A 17274-nucleotide genomic window follows, 5' to 3' on the forward strand; every position below is an offset into this window, starting at 1 on the left:
GTAAATGGATAAACAAAATGTGATATATATATTCAATGAAATATACCCAGCCTTAAAACGGAAGGAAATTCTGACAAGGATAACCATTGAGGAAATCATGCTAGGTGAAATAAGCAAGTGATTACTTTATTCTATTTATATGTAGTATGGTATCATTCTATTTATATGAGGTAGCTAAGAATAGCAAAATTCATAGAAAAACAAATTAGAATGGTGGTTGCTGGGGGCTGCAGGCTGAGTGGTAATGGAGAGCTGTTAAATGAATATGTGAGTTTCAGTTTTGCAAGATAAAAAATTTTTGGAGATTGGGTGCACAACAATGTAAATATATAGATGGGGCCTCCTGGGTGGCGCAGGCAGTTGAGTGCAGCACTGTGAAGCTGTCCGCAGCCTCTGCAGTGCAGGTTTGATACCAGCCGGCCGCCAGGCAAGATTCACACAAGGCTAAGCAGACCTCCCCTGTCTTGCCCACTGCTCCCCTCAGCAGTGTATTTCTTCAGACTGCCTGTTCTGCTCCCCACTCTGTCTTCAGTGAATCCTCTCACCCTCCCACGCATCTGGCCTGTATCCCAGTTCTTGTATAAAAATAAATAAAATCTTTAAATAAATAAATATATAGATACTTAACACTACTGAACTGTACACTACTCAACTGTAACAACTGGCTAAGGTGGTCAATTTTAGGTTATGTGGGGTTTTTTTCCCTACAATTGAAAAAAAAACAGTTAATTACAATCTATAGAAAATCTCAATCCCCTTTTTAGTTATTGTATAAATTCATCCTTCTATCTACATATATTGCAAATCTGACAAAACAGGAGAAACAATGTCAGGGTTAAGTTTCCTCTTTCGTGTATAAAATACATCTTCCTGTGGAGCTACCAATAAATATCTTAGATCACCCCTCACCACACCTCACTGCACCAAATCTGACCCTATCCCTACAATACACACTCTAACCAGGAAGAATGATTAAAGGGGGCCAGGATTGGTGGCGCAAGGGGTTAAGCACCGCACTATGAAGCAATCTGCAGCCTCTGCAGCTTGAGTTCGATCCCCCCCCCCCCAGGCCCCGGGAGCAACCCACATGGCAAGGCAGACCTCTCCTGCCTCACCCGCTGTTCCCCTCAACTGTGTATTTCAGTCATTCTGCCTTTCTGTTCCCCACTCTGTCTCTGGTGAATCCTCTCACCCCCCTACATCTCCGCTGTACCCCAGCTCTTGTATGCATAAATAAATAAATCTTTTTAAAAAGCGGGGGGTCGCCTCCCGTGGTGGAACAGCGGTTGAGCGCTGGGCTGCGAAGCTGCCTGCAGCCTCTGCAGCACCGGTTCGATCCCCAGCCGCTGGTGAGGGTCCCACATGGTGCAACAGAGACCTCTCCTGCCATGCCTGCTACTCCCCTCAGCGGTATATTTCGTCAGTCTGCCTGTTCTGTTCCCTGTTCTGGCTCTGGTGAATTCTCTCACCCTCTCGCGCTTCTGACTCTACTCAGTGCTTGTATAAATAAATAAATAAATCTAAAAAAAATTTTTAAAAAAAGGGGGCGGCCAGGATTACAGTGTCTGCGTTAGGTTAAACTGATTTGCACATATTTCAAACTTAACTCATTTGCTGTCTCAGCTCCTCTTAATATTAACTTTGTGAGATAAAAGAATGAAGGTAATATTATTCCCTTTTATAAATATGAAACTAGAAACACCTAGATTTCAAGCAGCATTTCACGACCACTACTTTACAAAACTCTTATGGTACTTTGATGGCAAAAAGCCACATTTAGGTCCCAGAACTCCTCTAAAAGTTCAAATATTTGTTTTGGTTACAACTATTTGTTTTCAATGGAAAACATCTCCAAAACAAGCACTGATTTTAATAACTGAAGCAAAACAACAATTTACTTTGAAATGTTCTCTATTAAAAAAAATATGTGGGTAATATTAGGGCAAAGATCCACCATACATAAACAAAGGACAATTTGAATTAGCCTGACTAGCAGGAAGTGGCTTAAATTGTTTCCAAAGTTGTATTCTGTTGTTTAGATTAACAGTCAGCTTGGCCTAGATGTTAACTAGTTGTCCATATGTGAAGAGATAAGGGTAGTAAGCAAGCTTTACACATGCCCATTTCAAGCAAAACAACAACAAAAAACTGAAAAACAAACCTGCATATATCTAGTGGATTTACAGACTAGACAGATTAAGTTAGGGAGTGATAAGCACTTTTTTAAAGGACTTTCAATGGGTTTCCCCTATGAGAACCCTGAAGGTGTATTTAAGCATGATCCTATTTCAGAAATTTGATTTCAATCCAACCTACCAAGAAAATATCTAAATTTAATAAAACAAGGTAGAAAATTATTTCATTTCAGATCAAATACCCTATGTAGAAAGAGGAATTACAATCTATTAATGGAAATAAAACAAGCATATTATAACTATGAAATGTCTCAGAAACATTTAGGCATAATGCATTTAATGAATGCGAAACAACTCCCCAGAGCAGAAGAACTAAAGAAGTAACTTTAAAGGATTTTATAATCTGTAACAATGTTATATAAAAGGATCAATCCTTTATATGCCAAACAATTGGGGAAATGATACCAATTCAGGCAAGCTAACCACCACTTCACCCACCACTACCTTTAGTTGTCTTGTCTCTTTAGTCTCGTTTAATCTGGCACAAATCCTTAGTCTTTGTCTTTCCTGATATCAATATTTTTAAAGACTGTGGGGGCAGTTATCTTGACTTTCCCACCACAAATACAAGAATTTTTTTTTGTGTGTGTGGGTTGTTTTATTTATTTATTTTATTTTGCTGTACACTAGGTCATGTCCTTTCAGTATATCACATCAAGAGGCACATGATATCCATATCTACCATAACTTATGATATTGACTGATCATTTGCTTATGGTGGTATCCCCTACAGTTCTCTATTGTAAACTAATTTGTGGGAGTTACTTTCAGACTATGTATGTATAGTTTTATATCATACCTTAACTTGCTACTTTTGGCATGTTTTGATGATTCTTGCCTAAATCAATTTCATAATGCAGATACAATGCACATATTATAAAAGTCACTATTTTAAAGTGGACATTCACAAGGTTATGCAACCATCACCATTCTCTAATTAAAAAACCTTTCCATCCCACCCACCAAAGAAAAACAGTCCTCCATTAGCAGTTGTTCCTCCACTCACTCCAGTTTCTGGAAACCCACTAATCTGCTTTCTGTCCCTATGGATTGGGCTATTTGAGTAACTTCAAGTAAATGGAATCTGACTTCTTTCATTTATCAAAATATTTTCAAGGTTCTTCCATATGGTAGTTTTAATCAATACTTCCTTTTTATTCGTTAAAATCAATTATCAGTATGATTCTTGAAAGTGGTAACATTCTAACTATATTGCTCTATTGACATTTACTAGACAACATTATGTTTATCATCCTTTACCAGGGAGCTTTATAAGAAAACTGGGGAGTTAATTTTAATTTTAATAGACAGGATGTCCTCACCCTCACTTAGTTTCCAAACATATAAAAAAGGGCCTACAAAGATGACCTTTCCAGAATTTTATTGATCTTCCTCAGTTCTACTTGAACAAGTCTCTCTTCGCCAGTCGCTCCACAGGCTCCGCCCCCTTCTCCAGGTGCCCCCTCCCCGGGGGAGCAAGAGGAGGAAATGACGCACCGGAAGCGCCCCAGTCCCCTTGCAGGGAGGGGGGTGGAAAGACTCAAACCCCCAAGATGGCGGCGGCGTCGGAGGAGCGGATGGCTGAGGAAGGAGGCGGCGGCCCCGGCGACAGCAGCTCCTTTTCGGCCATCGGCTCTACCCAACGGCTGCCTCCCCCGCCCCCGCCCCAGACGCAGCAGCCGGGGTCCCAGGCGCCCCCAAGCTCGGCGCTGGCTCCGGACCAGCTGCCTCAAAACAACACGCTGTTGGCGCTGCCTATCGTAGCCATCGAGAACATCCTCAGCTTTATGTCCTACGACGAAATTAGCCAGCTCCGTCTGGTGAGGCCCTCGCGTTGTCTTCCCCGCCTTCCCCCCCTGGGCTGAGGTCTGGGGTGGGAGGGGGCCCCCGCGAGCACCGTCGGCGCCAGAACCCTGCGCGCGCCCCTCCCGCCCCAAAGTCTCTCTGGGCGCCGCTCGGCAGGGCTCGTCCCGGTCCGCCCGTGCTCAGCTCTGGGGGCGACTGCTACAGGAAACTTCCCTTGGGGGCCTTTTTGCCCCCCCGCACGGAAATGGGGGCGCAGCGGGGGAGGTGGCGGAGCTGGCTTCCTCCTCCGCCCGCCGAGATCGGAGCCGAGGGTCTGTCGCTCGCCTTTGTACGCGCCTTCCAGCGCGGCCGGGGTCGGAGGGAAAATGCCGGAGTGGCGACCTGACCAGCGGAGAACGCATTGTCCCCAACCACCCAAGTTTCCTTGTTAGAGAAGATAAAGTGGGGGGTCAAGCCTCACACACGCGGTCGAGGGTCTAAGAAATTGAAACGCGTTCTCAGAGCTCAGCCCCGGCGCCCTGGCTGACCAGTAAAGTAGAGCCGTGAGAAATGACCGTCCTGAATTTGCCGCACCCTGAGAACTCCCACCCCGAGCGAAGCAGCTTGCCCCGTGACTGGTTTTATTTTCTCTCTTTCAATTCATTTTCTAACTAGTGATTTACGCCCAACCGCCAGCTTTAGGAGAGGCTTTAAACCTTAAAATCACAGCTCAGTCATGATTTATAAAAATAGTGAATTTTACTTCACTTCAGAGGTTTGACTGAGGTTTGATGAATATCTTAGTTGAATCAGGTATTTTGCTCCCTTTCATTGAGTTTGTCTTTTCAGTGGCAAGGAAATTGAAGGGGGTGGACATTTTGATGTGATTGCAAACCGATTCTGTGTAGAAACCAAATCTGTGGTGGGGATTGTTTTAAAGAGGACAAAGACATTTCTGAATGTGCAAGTGTGTTGACTTTTCTTAATAATATGTCATATTTTAGGTTTGCATCTTTAGTTTAGAAACTATTATGGTTGCATTTTTGTACAGGAAGTAATGTGGGTTTTTTTTTTGTTTGTTTGTTTGTTTTTTTGTGGAAAGAAAGCTTATACGTATTAATTCAAACTGATGGTCAGGTTCCCCGCTCCCCTGCGCCCACCCCTGACCCCCCAACATAGCAGCTCAAAACATGCCAATCTTCAGGATGGAAACAACTTCAGTTGAAAAGTGATATTTCACAGTTGATTGTCCCTGAGTTTGCAAAAGATGTAATCCTAAAATTTCACCTAGAATCTTAAATATTCCTTCAAATTGTTACAAAGGATAAAGGTTGATGCTACACGTTCATGTTTTCTGGAAATTGCCATAACATTTGATTGAATTGAAACTTTCAGCCAGACAATGGCTTTGTAATAGTCACAGTACTGTTTAAGTATTGAAGATAACTGGGGTTTTTGTTCGTTAGTTGATTTCTTTTGTAAAAATTAAAAACATTCAAAGGGGAGGATATGGAACCACCTACCCGAGGGGGACAATTAAAACACATCTCACAATTTATTAACAAATGACATCTCTTTCAAGTGAAATATTCAGCTGCATTCTTAATTTTGAAGCAGGTATCTATTTTAGCCTTTTAAGGTAACAAATTTGTAGTTTCAAACGAATTTTTTTTTCATAAGAAGTGCCTCACCAACCCTCTCCCAAAAGATTCTGCAGCCAGTTTTATGTCCCAAAGATGTTTTTCTCATTTAGTAGTAGAGAACTATTTTCTATTTCCTTTCTTTTTATATGATTTTTCAATAGATTAAATGAATAATCTTGTATGGAAATTTGGAATTGTCTATTTTAGATTCATTGGTCCGGTGTTAGAGTATTCAAGTGACATTATAAGGATAATGTTCTTTCTTGTCACTAGGTATAGGCATTAATTTAATAATGATCCTTTTATGAAATTGGCAGTCTAGAGACAGTTCCAAAGGCATTACTTGCCTTTCCAATTTAAGTGATCATTTATACCTAAAGATTCATTTGCCCAAAATCAAAAACTTTAAGGTATGCTGCTGTCTAGCATGTAAGTTAAGTAGTTCCTTTTGTTATAAGCATTTTTCAAAAAAGAATTTTAAGACTGGAATATGCTTGCGAGAAAGTGATCATTAAGAATAGAATTCATAAAACTAAATGTCACCTATTCCATGACTGATAGCTTGTTTATAAATTGTTCTGTTTTTTTATTTTTTTTCCCCTCCCAGTTTACTTAGTAGAACTTCTGTTGTTAGCACAATCCATGTACTTGCTACTATCTATCCATTTATGCATAAGATCTTTCCATTTATGCATACAAGAACTAGGGTACAGGCCAGAGGCGTGAGAGGGTGAAAGGACTCACTAGAGACTCCTCTGTTCTGTAGGGAGCAGAGCAAGCAGAGGGACCGAAAACACTGGTGAGGGGAGCAGTGGGTGAGACAGGAGAGGTCTGTGGCGCTATGTGGATATCACCCTGGCTGGAGGGGATCAATCCCGCGCTGCAGAGGCTGTGGACAGCTTCATAGCACTGCACTCAACCCCGCTGCGCCAACAGGGAGGCCCTCTATTTTCTTTAAAAGATTTCTGTTCCAAGTTGAAATTGCTATTATTTGTGTAATTTAGTTGATGATAGTCTTTGCTTTCTGTTGCCATGAATAATTGAAATTTGAATTTCTATCCATCTATTTACAAAGGACTGTCCAAATGCCTTATTAATTTTTTTTCCTGCCATTGACTTCTGCTCCAAAAATGCACCCAGGTCCTGGAAATCCTGGTTACACAAAAATAGTTCTTTAAATATTTTACTCCCCCAATTTAAAATTTAAAATTATTTAGCTGAACCCAACTTTTAAAATGACAAAACATGTACTTTGAGATGTTTTTCAGTAAATCAGACAAATTTGTGCTGCTGCAGCATTAGATTCCCCTAAGCGCTCTTGACAGGTATGAAAGTCTGAAATGTTAGTTTCTAAGAAATGAGGTCCTATCCTTTTTAGGGAGCATATCAAGACTAACTGGCTTGTAAGCACAATATTCTCACTGATGGCTTTTTAAAAGATATTTTAGGGGCCTCCCTGATGGCACAAGTGGTTAAGATGTAGCCTATGAAGCTCTCCGCAGCCACTGAAGCACAAGTTCCATCCCCATCCAGGGAGGAGACCCACATGCTGCAGCAGACCTCTCCTGACTCTCCCGCTGCTCCCCTCAGCAGTGTGTTTCAGTCAGTCTGCCTGTTCTGTTCCCCACTCTGTGTCTGATGAATCCTTTCACACACAGCCCCCACACACACCTCTGGCCTGTACCCTAGTTCTTGTATGCATAAATAAATAAATCTTGGGGCCTCCCCGGTGGCGCAGCGGTTGAGCGCTGGGCTGAGAAGCTGCCCGCAGCCTCTGCAGCGCTGGTTTGATCCCCGGCCTCCGGCAAGGGTCCCACATGGCATGTAGATCTTTCCTGCTGCCTGCTGCTCCCCTCAGCAGTGTATTTCTTCAGTCCACCTGTTCCTCCGCTCTCTGGTCTGGCTCTGGTGAATTCTCTCACTCTCCCGCACTTCTGACTGTACCCAGTGCTTGTATAAATAAATAAAACAAATCTTTAATAAAAATAAATCTTTATAAAAAATAGATATTTTAGCACAGTCCTATATAATTTTCCCTCTAATTTTAGTTCCTATCATTTTTTTGGAATCTTATTAATTTTGTTTTTTTTTTAATATTTATTTATGTATACATACAAGAGCTGGGGTGTAGGCCAAAGGTACAGGGGTGGGGGCCTGAGAGGATTCACCAGAGACAGAGTGGGGAGCAGAACAGGTGGACTGACTGAAATACACTGCTGAGGGGAGCAGCAGGGAGACAGGAGAGGCCTGCTGCGCATGTGGGTTAACTCCCCTGGCTGCTGCAGTGGCAGCTGATAGCTTCATAGTGCTGAGACGTAACCCTTTGTGCCACCAGGGAGGCCCTTCTTACTAATTTTGGGCATAAATTTGACTGAAGGTAAAATTCAGAATTCTTATCTACAATGAAATTTTCTGGTCGATAAAATAAATGCATGTTTTCATCCCCAGATGTTTCTATAGAGCATTCTAACAACTTAAATTGGTTACCCATTTATGGTTCCTGTTGAGTTTTTTTCTTCAGATAAGATAAATTCATTTAGAGTGTTGATTGGTAAGAAAGATGGAACAGGTGCAGCAGTCTCACCTGCTGCCTCTCTCTCTTAGCAGTATATTCCAATAAATCCGCTTTTCTGTTCTCAAAAAAAAAAGAAAAATGGAGCATGAAAAACCATTACCTTTTCTTTTCTTTTCTTTTCTTTTCTTTTCTTTTCTTTTCTTTTCTTTTCTTTTCTTTTCTTTTCTTTTCTTTTCTTTTCTTTTCTTTTCTTTTTTCTTTTCTTTTCTTTTCTTTTCTTCTCTTTTCTTCTCTTCTCTTTCCTCCCCTCCCCTCCCCTCCCCTCCCCTCCTCTCCCCTCCCCTCCCCCTCCCCTCCCCTCCCCTCCCCGGCGGCTGGGGAACAAACCGGCGCTGCAGAGGCTGCGGACAGCCTCGCAGCCCAGCACTCAGCTGCTGCCCCACCAGGGGAGGCCCCATTACTTTTTCTTTTTAAGTGTGTAAGCCGTCTTCCTCATATTGCTGGTTCTTAATTTTTTTCCCTTGGGACACCTTTACTCCCCTAAAAGTTATTGAGAACTCATAGAGGTTAGCTTAGAAAATTCTGGAAAACACAAGAGTACATAGTACATATTCCTTTAGCTGTCAGAACAATGTCATCATTGCCTCTGGAAAATTCCACTATTGTATATTGTGAGAATGAATGAAAATGGCAGATAATACTGTAATATTATGAATATAGTTTAGCTTCGAGGACCCTCAAAATAACTTTGGGTGTCCCAAATCTACTTTGAGAACCATTGCTCAATATTGCCATATTAGCGGGGGCATATACTTTGTAGTTCTGATTTTTGTTTTTGTCCCTCCCCCCCCCCCACAGCTCATCAGGTTATTGATTTTATGTAGGTAAAAAATTATACTTTGGTGATAATTAATTTTTCTGCCCATTCAAGTCTGCAGTAACTCTGACGATAATGTCATCGAGACAAAAAAGTACATATCTCCTGTGAGCACACTTATAAAGCACCAGGATAACAAACGTAAAGGTAGTTCATACAAGAATGTTGAGGTTAATCAGGAGGGTTTAATCAGGAGAGGCTTCCTTAAGATAATGAGTTTCTATCTACTTTTTCTGTAAAACAGAAGAAAATTATGTATAATGTAATGAAGTAATTGGAGAAATGTGAGTTCTTAGAGGGATTAAGATGAGATTGAATTTGGAAGTTTGGAGATTTAGATGGCCTCGATTAGTGTCAGATTCCCCGCTTCCTTCCCACCATTTTCATTTACAGACCAGTCAAATTTAAGAAACTGTTTTTGACAGTTCACAACTTTTGGTTGACAGGCAAGTAAAAAAGCTTTAAAAAAGAAAACTTCCATTCCTTATCATCATCACTATTTCCTGAAAGAAACCAGATAAACCTGTGTACCCTGGTAAATTGAGTAGTGTAGTCTTACAGTATTGAAGGTGACCTATGCATATAAATCCAGTTTGATCTCAAAAATCATGATTTTTGAGACTAGCAGCAAAAGATAACTTCTGATAGAGATTTCTCCCAACCAACTCCTTCTAACATCTTGCACTTAAGATAGATTGAAATAAACATCACTCTGATGTTTCCCAAACACATGGGTTTTTGTGCCTGCAACCTCTTCTTTGTTTCCCTCTCTTAGCAAAGATCTGTACCGTAAGTTCACGTTATATCAGTATTGTACATAACGTATTATTTTGAAATATCTTTGGATGTGCCTGTTTCCTGATAAATGTAAGCTCCATTAGGATGACATATTCTTTCACAATGAATCTTTATGTCCTTAGTCTGTGATATAAGTACTCAGTATTTCTTGAATAAGTGAAATAGTTCTCTTCTCTTAGTAAGCAGTAGAAAATATATACCCTTGTGAAATAAATGTAGCCATCTCTGTAGACTTTATAGTACTGTTGAACAGTGCTTAATATACTCCAACAAAGAAGATTTGGAAAATTTTTATTTTAAAGATGTTAGTTCACCCAGAATGTCTTTTTTTTTTTTTTTTAATAGGGGCATGTTTGTTTGTTTTTTGTTTATACATGCACTGGGTACAGTCAGAAGCGCGCGGGAGGGTGAGAGAATTCACCAGAGCGGGGAGCAGAGCAGGCAGAAGGACTGAAGTACACTGCTGAGGGGAGCAGTGGGCGGCAGGAGAGGTCTGCGCGCCATGTGGGACCCTCCTCCGGTGGCCTGAGAGCAGCCGGGGATCGAACCGGCGCCGCAGAGGCTGCGGGCAGGTTCGCAACCCAGCGCTCAACCGCTGCGCCACCCGGGAGGCCCTTACCCAGAATGTCTTAAACATCTTCAAGACTATTTTAAGAAGCTGAGTGACTAAAATAAGAACTCTTATGAGAATCAAAATTGATTAATCAAAAACAGAATAGTAGAAAGGCTTTCTGTGTTGCTTTCAGGATGCATTGTAGAAATCTTGGACAGATTTTTCTTCCTACTTGTTTTGCTCAAGCTAAAAATAAAAGTGAAATCCAAGGGGGATACTCGGAATTTAAAATTTTTTTTCTATCTGCAGATAATAATAAAAATTTCTGTCTCTACAGTATTATATCTTAAACAATCACATCAATTAGATAAAAAATGTTTATAAAAGATTAATGTGTTCTTATAAAGGGAGTGACAGCTTGTATTCATATTTTTAATAGGTGAAGGAAGTAAAGGTGTGTTTCCTGAAAAAGCATATGAACAAGAAAAGAACCAAAATGGTTGTGGCTCATTTGTTGTTCACATTTCACATATGTGTCTTTCACATAATTACAGTGTTTTTACTTCAATGGATTTAACATTACATTTTATGGTGAGATTGCCCAGTTTTCCCCCAAAATCTTCTTTATAGCTTTGGAGATGGGGAATAGAAGAGTTTTGAATTTAATAAATCTTTTTACTCTAGAATAATCCGACCACTATTTTTATTCTTTCATGTCATTGACTTTTTTTTTTTTTTTTAAAGATTTATTTATTTATTTATACAAGCACTGGGTGCAGTCAGAAGCATGGGAGGGTGAGAGAAGTCACCAGAGCCAGAGCAGGGAACAGAACAGGCGGGAGCAGCGGGCGCTGCAGGAGAGGTCTGTCATGCCATGTGGGACCCTCGCTGGTGGCCGGGGATCGAACCAGAGCTGCAGAGGCTGCAGGCAGCTTCGCCGCCCAGCACTCAACTGCTGTGCCACCAGGGGAGGCCCTGTCATGGACTTTTTAAAGAATCCAAGCCACATGGTTTGTCATATAGTCAATAGTGAAGATTTGTCTAATTGTTTCCCGTGAATTTTGGAAGGATTGTAGGAAGATTTTGATCTACCAGTAGCTCCTGGGATGGACCCCCATTAATGTCCATAAATTCCCATATTGCCTCAAAAAGTTTTACTTTTTAGGATGGTGCCAGCCGTTTCTGTGGAACCATACAATATCTAATCAACTGAGAATAATTATTTTGAGCTAAATAACTACAGATCTTTAAATTTAAAAATAGAGAAATTAGAAGACCTGAATAACTAGATGACCTTGAACAAATCATACAATCTCTTAAAAATCTCGGTTTTTCTCACTGTAAAAAGAAATGAATAGATTGTGGTGTGTTTAGTTCATTTCCGTTTTAGGGCCAACCTTTGATGATAGCTTCTGAATTAATTGGAGAAAAACATTTGAGAACTACAGAGTACCAAATGTATACTTAAAGAATTTCACTCTATTACAATATTTCTTTGATTCTGTTTCATGTTTTAACATTTTTGAAATTAGAATATGTCTTAATAAACTTGTATCATGGCAGGGCTTTTTTTTTTCCTAGAGGAACTTTTATTAAATTGATAACATGTATGTTCAAGGCCTCTAAGACATCTGAGAAAGGAATGCTACCAATTATAACTGTAAGATACATATTGTAAGACCATTCTACTGTCAAATACTAAAATATGAAAAATGTGTGTTAAAATCAACTAAGATTTCATATTAAAGATTAGGTTTAACAGGAAAATTATGGACTTCACAAATTTATGACACATGTCTTGTGTTAAGGAGCTTGGTGTCGCAACAAATTGGAAAATATTTCTGAACAAATACAAATGAGGAAAAATCTTTAGTCCTGACCACTAAAGTTAGAAAATAATAAGAATAAACATGGCATTTTAAGTCCAGAAGTAATTAAGGAAAACCGTGTCTATTCACACACTAGAACAGCAAGTCACAGGGATCTAGGCTAAATGTCTTTATTGTAGACTGATTTACTCCTTTTATTTTTATAGTGTATATTATTACTAATTTCTAAATGTTCCATTGTTTTTGACAAAGTTCATCATCTTTGTTGATTTATTAGACTTCAGCATTTTATTTTACTGTCTTAATAATTTGTCAAATTTGCCAATTTGCTAGTAATTGCCAAATTGCGTATTTTGACATGTTTGTTTACTAACCATTGAAATAAATTTTCTTCCCTTTAGCCTTGGGAAACTACTAATTTGGAGCTACACTTTACTTAAATGAATGCTTTTGTATTGCAAGATAGCATACATTGTCAGCATTTACCTTTAAACTGCTTACCTTAGGGGAAATGAGTATATTTCTGTTTTCCAGAGGTCACTTTGCTTCTGTCTGAATCAACAAAAGATACTTGATCTGTTCTCTCTCTGTTTTTGCACTGTTGGTCAATCGGTGCTTATTGAACATTCATGAAAGGAAGAATATTACATTAAAAAGTGCTCTTCTTATATAATACCAGCTAATGCTTAAAATCTTTTTGACTTTTATGGTGCTTTTCTAATTTGTCTTTGTGACCTGTTGTCTGGTCTTTTTACAACATCTAACTATAAATGACAGTTGGAGATTCATCTACAAGCCTTTATTTTCTTATCCTTCACTTCTTTATTTGGGGATCATATACAGTGATTTCAGCAATCTCCTTGTGAAATTTCCAAAACCATATCTTTATTCCTAACATACTTGCTGCCAAAAATGACCCATCTACTGTGCCAATCCCAGATCTTTCCCAAAAAGTTGTTTCTCATTATTATCTGTCCCACTTAAAACAGGAAATTTTATTCCTCACAAATCTGATTGATGCCTACGCATCTGCTCTATCTTCAGAAATAGTCTCCCTGGTAATTCCAGACTTTGTACCTTTGCATACATCCTCTCGTCTAATTTGGCAGTCTTTGCTCTCATTTCCTTTAAAGCCTAATTCAAATCTTGTAGCATGCAAGGTCTTCCTTGGTTAACCTGATCTCGTTATTTATTCGCATGCTCATCATCTAGTAAGTAATTGTCCTAGTTAGTACTTATATATTCAGATGAATTTTTAAATTATTAAAAACTATATCCCAGGAGTTAGCTAGATTCAATGCAGCAAAATTCTAGTATAAAATAATTTAGATAGTAGTAGTAACTTATTACCACTAGTAATAGTAAACCTTAATTTTTTTCTTACAAACATATTCCAGTTTTATTGAGACACAGGTGATGTTGTGCTGTGTAAGTACAAAGTGTATATAATAATGATTTAACTTACATATATTGTAAGATTATTACCACAATAAGTTTAATTCTACTATTTCATCTCAGAAATTATGAAAGAGTCCAAAAAGGCAAGATGTACTCTACAAAGTTATGTTTAGAGGATGCCTCACAACAAATAGTTTTAATGACAAAAAGTAAAAATTGAGAGTTTTGTAACTCCCAACTTTGAGTCTCCAGAGGTACCACTTTCAAGACTTTGGGGGTTTTTCTTTCATTTGATATTACTGTTGATTTTCTACTATGAGAGATAAGAATTTAACCTCCTCCCTTTCTTTACCTTCCTTCAGTAACACAGTAAAAGTTTCTTTTTATCTCATATAAACTTTAATACCATTGTTTATGGCAACATAGTTATTCAGGATTAGAGCACTTTTTCTCAAAGTATGATCCAGGAATCCCAGAGGGGTTATCAAGACCTTTTCAGGAAGTATGTAAGATTCAAAATATTTTCATTATGGTTATAAGATGTTATTTGCATTTTTACTCATTCTTTCAGTAGCTATGTGATATAGCTAATGAAATCTGTGCATATAAGCTAATGAAATCTGTGCATATAAATATAATTTGTGTTTTCTAGACACTGGGCAAATGTTGCTAACTTAGAAATAAATTCCACCATATTTAAAATATCACTTATTAGCATTATTCTTAGTACAGTACTTAAACTTTATATTTTAATTTAATTTGAAATGGAAAAGAACTGTGTTCCTTAATATCTTAAATTTGGTATGCTGTGATTTAGGAAGTATCTAGTATTCACTGTTAGAGTATTTAAGCCCTCATTAATTTCCATTCCTGGGGCCTCCCTGGTAGTGCAAGGGATTAAGACGCAACCTATGAAGTTGTGCGCAGCCACTGCAGCATGAGTTCGATTCCCTGGCTGGCCAGGGAGGTGACCCACATGGCGCAGCAGACCTCTCCTGACTCGCCCACTGCTCCCTTCAGCAGTATATTTCAGTTAGTCTGCCTGTTCTGCTCCCTACTCTGTCTCTTGCATGCATAAATAAATAAATCTTAAAAAAAAAAATTCCATTCCTGCTGTCACTACAGGATCGGCAGCTACTGCAGCACAAGTTCAATCCATGGTTCAGCAGACCTCTCCTCTCTTGTCCCCTGCTCTCCTCAGCAGTGTATTTCAGTCAGTCCGCCTGTTCTGCTCCCCACTCTGTCTCTGGTGAATCATCTCACTCTCCCCACACCTCTGGCCTACACCTCAGCTCTTGTGTGCATAAATAAATCTTTAAAAAATAATAAAAAGTTAAAGAAACTGGGATATTGTAGAAATATAGCAACTAAGGGTATGAAGCAAAGTTTTCAAATTAGTGCAATTTTTCTGTAACACTTTAGAGTTTACCAAGTTATTTAGTGTGTTTTGTTTCATTTAATTCTAATAACACCCCTTTGAGTTAAATACTATTCACATTTTACAAATGGCTGATTCCAGTTTCCTTTTCTTTTTTAAATACTCTTTTTTCTTTCTTTCTTTATTTATACATACATACATACATACATACATACATACATACATACAAGCACTGGGTACAGTCAGAAGCGCGGGAGGGTGAGAGAATTCACCAGAGCCAGAGCAGGGAGCAGAGCAGGCAGAAGGACCGAAGTACACTGCTGAGGGGAGCAGCGGGCGGCAGGAGAGGTCTGCACGCCATGTGGGACCCTACTCCTGTGGCCAGGGAGCAGCCGGGGATCGAACCAGCGCTGCAGAGGCCGCGGGCAGCTTCGCAACCCAGCGCTCAACCGCTGCGCCACCGGGGAGGCCCTGATTTCAGTTTTCAACTGGTAGTTAACTTGCTCAAGAATGCATAAAAAGGGCCTCCCTGGTGGTGCAGAGGTTAACAACAGCTCTATCAAGCTATTTGCCAGCCCACTGCAGCAAGTTCATTCCCCAGCCTACCTGTGAGGTGACCCACATGGCGCAGCAGACCCCTCTTGTCTCGCCTGCTGCTCCCCTCAGCAATGTGTTTCAGTAGATCCACCTGTTCTGCTCCTTACTCTGTCTCTGATGAATCCTCACATACCCCAGTGCATAAAAATTGGACATAAATATGGGTGTTGACTTCTTATCCTGTTTTTACTGTATAAAGACACCAAGTTCCAGAACAGTTGCTTCAGCTACATGTTTTAAAATATTTTGGAGGGTATAACTATCTAGTATAGGATCCTGGCCATCATGAACTCTCCATAGTTATCTCAAATCCCTAGAAGGGACTAGCCTCTGAATCTGCCTGCACTCACTCTTAAGTGTGTGCTATCACCTACAATAAAGCTTTATTTAAAAACAAAAACAAAAAAATTACAAGAAGAAATAAATAAAAATTCTCATTCTGGGTATAGATCTTAGAAACCTTGTGAGAAGTTAAGACTCAAGCTTGAATAAACATTTTGGCCCAAGGAGAATTTTGTTTCAAACATTAAAAACTTTTGACTATGTTCTTGTACTGATCTTCAGGATGTTACCTGACCTTAATAATTGGAATGTATTCAGAACATTTAACAAATATCTGAAGTAAAGGAGTCAAGTATTTCTTGCCTATGCATAATACTAATTTCTTAATGCAGTAGTGCAAGAATTATAATGAGCAATTCACCCATGTATAGTGATTGAAAAATTCAGACAGCAAACCGGGGGACAATATTAGCACAAAGAGTTTTCCATCTTTAGTTATGATCGAAATTAATGGATGATAATTTGGTTGTTACTTTTTAAAATTCTTTCTCCTTTTCTTTCCCTAATAGGTTTGTAAAAGAATGGACTTGGTCTGCCAGAGAATGTTGAATCAGGGATTTCTAAAAGTGGAGAGGTACCATAATCTATGTCAGAAACAAGTTAAAGCACAACTTCCAAGGTGTGTTATGGTTAGCAGTGGTAATGATTTATAATTGGTGGTTTTGTGTATTTATTTTTTAAGTCTGGAGGTTTAATGATTTCCAAGGTTTTATAGAAAAAGGCACAGGGATGATTATAAGTGACTTTTGCTGTGGTTTGTCCTTTCTCACCATAGCTGTTCAACATTTTACTGGAAGTTCTAGCCATGGCAGTTAGACAAGAAAATAAAATAAAAGACATCCAGATTGAGAAGAAAAAAATAAAATATTCTTTTCACAGGTGACATGATCTTGTATGTATGTGAACCTTGTATATAATGACTATAATAATTAATTGTTAGAGCAATAAACCAGTTTAGCAAAATAGAAGATACAAAATTGATATACAAGTCAGTTGTGTAATTGTATACAATAGCAATAAACTATCTAAAAATGAAGTTAGAAAGACAGTTCTATTTACCATCAAAAAGAAAAAAAATACCTTGTGACAAATATAATAGAAGTAGTATAAGACTTGTGTGCTGAAATCTACAAAACATTGTTAAAAAAATTAATAACAATTACACATTCGATGCTTATAGTAATTCCTTACTGTACAGATGGTAACAGTCTCCAAATTGATCTATTCGTTCGTTCAGTGTGATCCCTTTCAAAATCCTAGCTATCTTTTTTGCAGAAATTGATGTACTGAATTTTTAATTCCTCTAGAAATACAAAAGACTCAGAATAAACAAAAGTCTAGATAAATGAAGACCAGATTTGGGG

The 17274-nt window shown here is 39.0% G+C and overlaps 1 protein-coding gene across 1 annotated transcript in view; it reads left to right on the top strand.

The window, feature by feature from the left end:
• Positions 1-3748: 3748 nt before the first annotated feature.
• The window catches only part of FBXO28 (F-box protein 28), a gene marked incomplete at both ends in the record, with an annotated part of 29388 nt that continues 15862 nt past the window's right edge, over positions 3749-17274 (top strand). The window contains 2 exons of the mRNA XM_084253049.1: positions 3749-4015; positions 16420-16529. Coding sequence (XP_084109175.1) covers positions 3749-4015; positions 16420-16529 — 377 coding nt within the window. The remainder of the gene's footprint in view (positions 4016-16419; positions 16530-17274) is intronic.

The sequence above is a fragment of the Talpa europaea genome (assembly GCF_964194135.1).
Source record: "Talpa europaea genome assembly, chromosome: 14".
Lineage (NCBI taxonomy): Eukaryota > Metazoa > Chordata > Mammalia > Eulipotyphla > Talpidae > Talpa > Talpa europaea.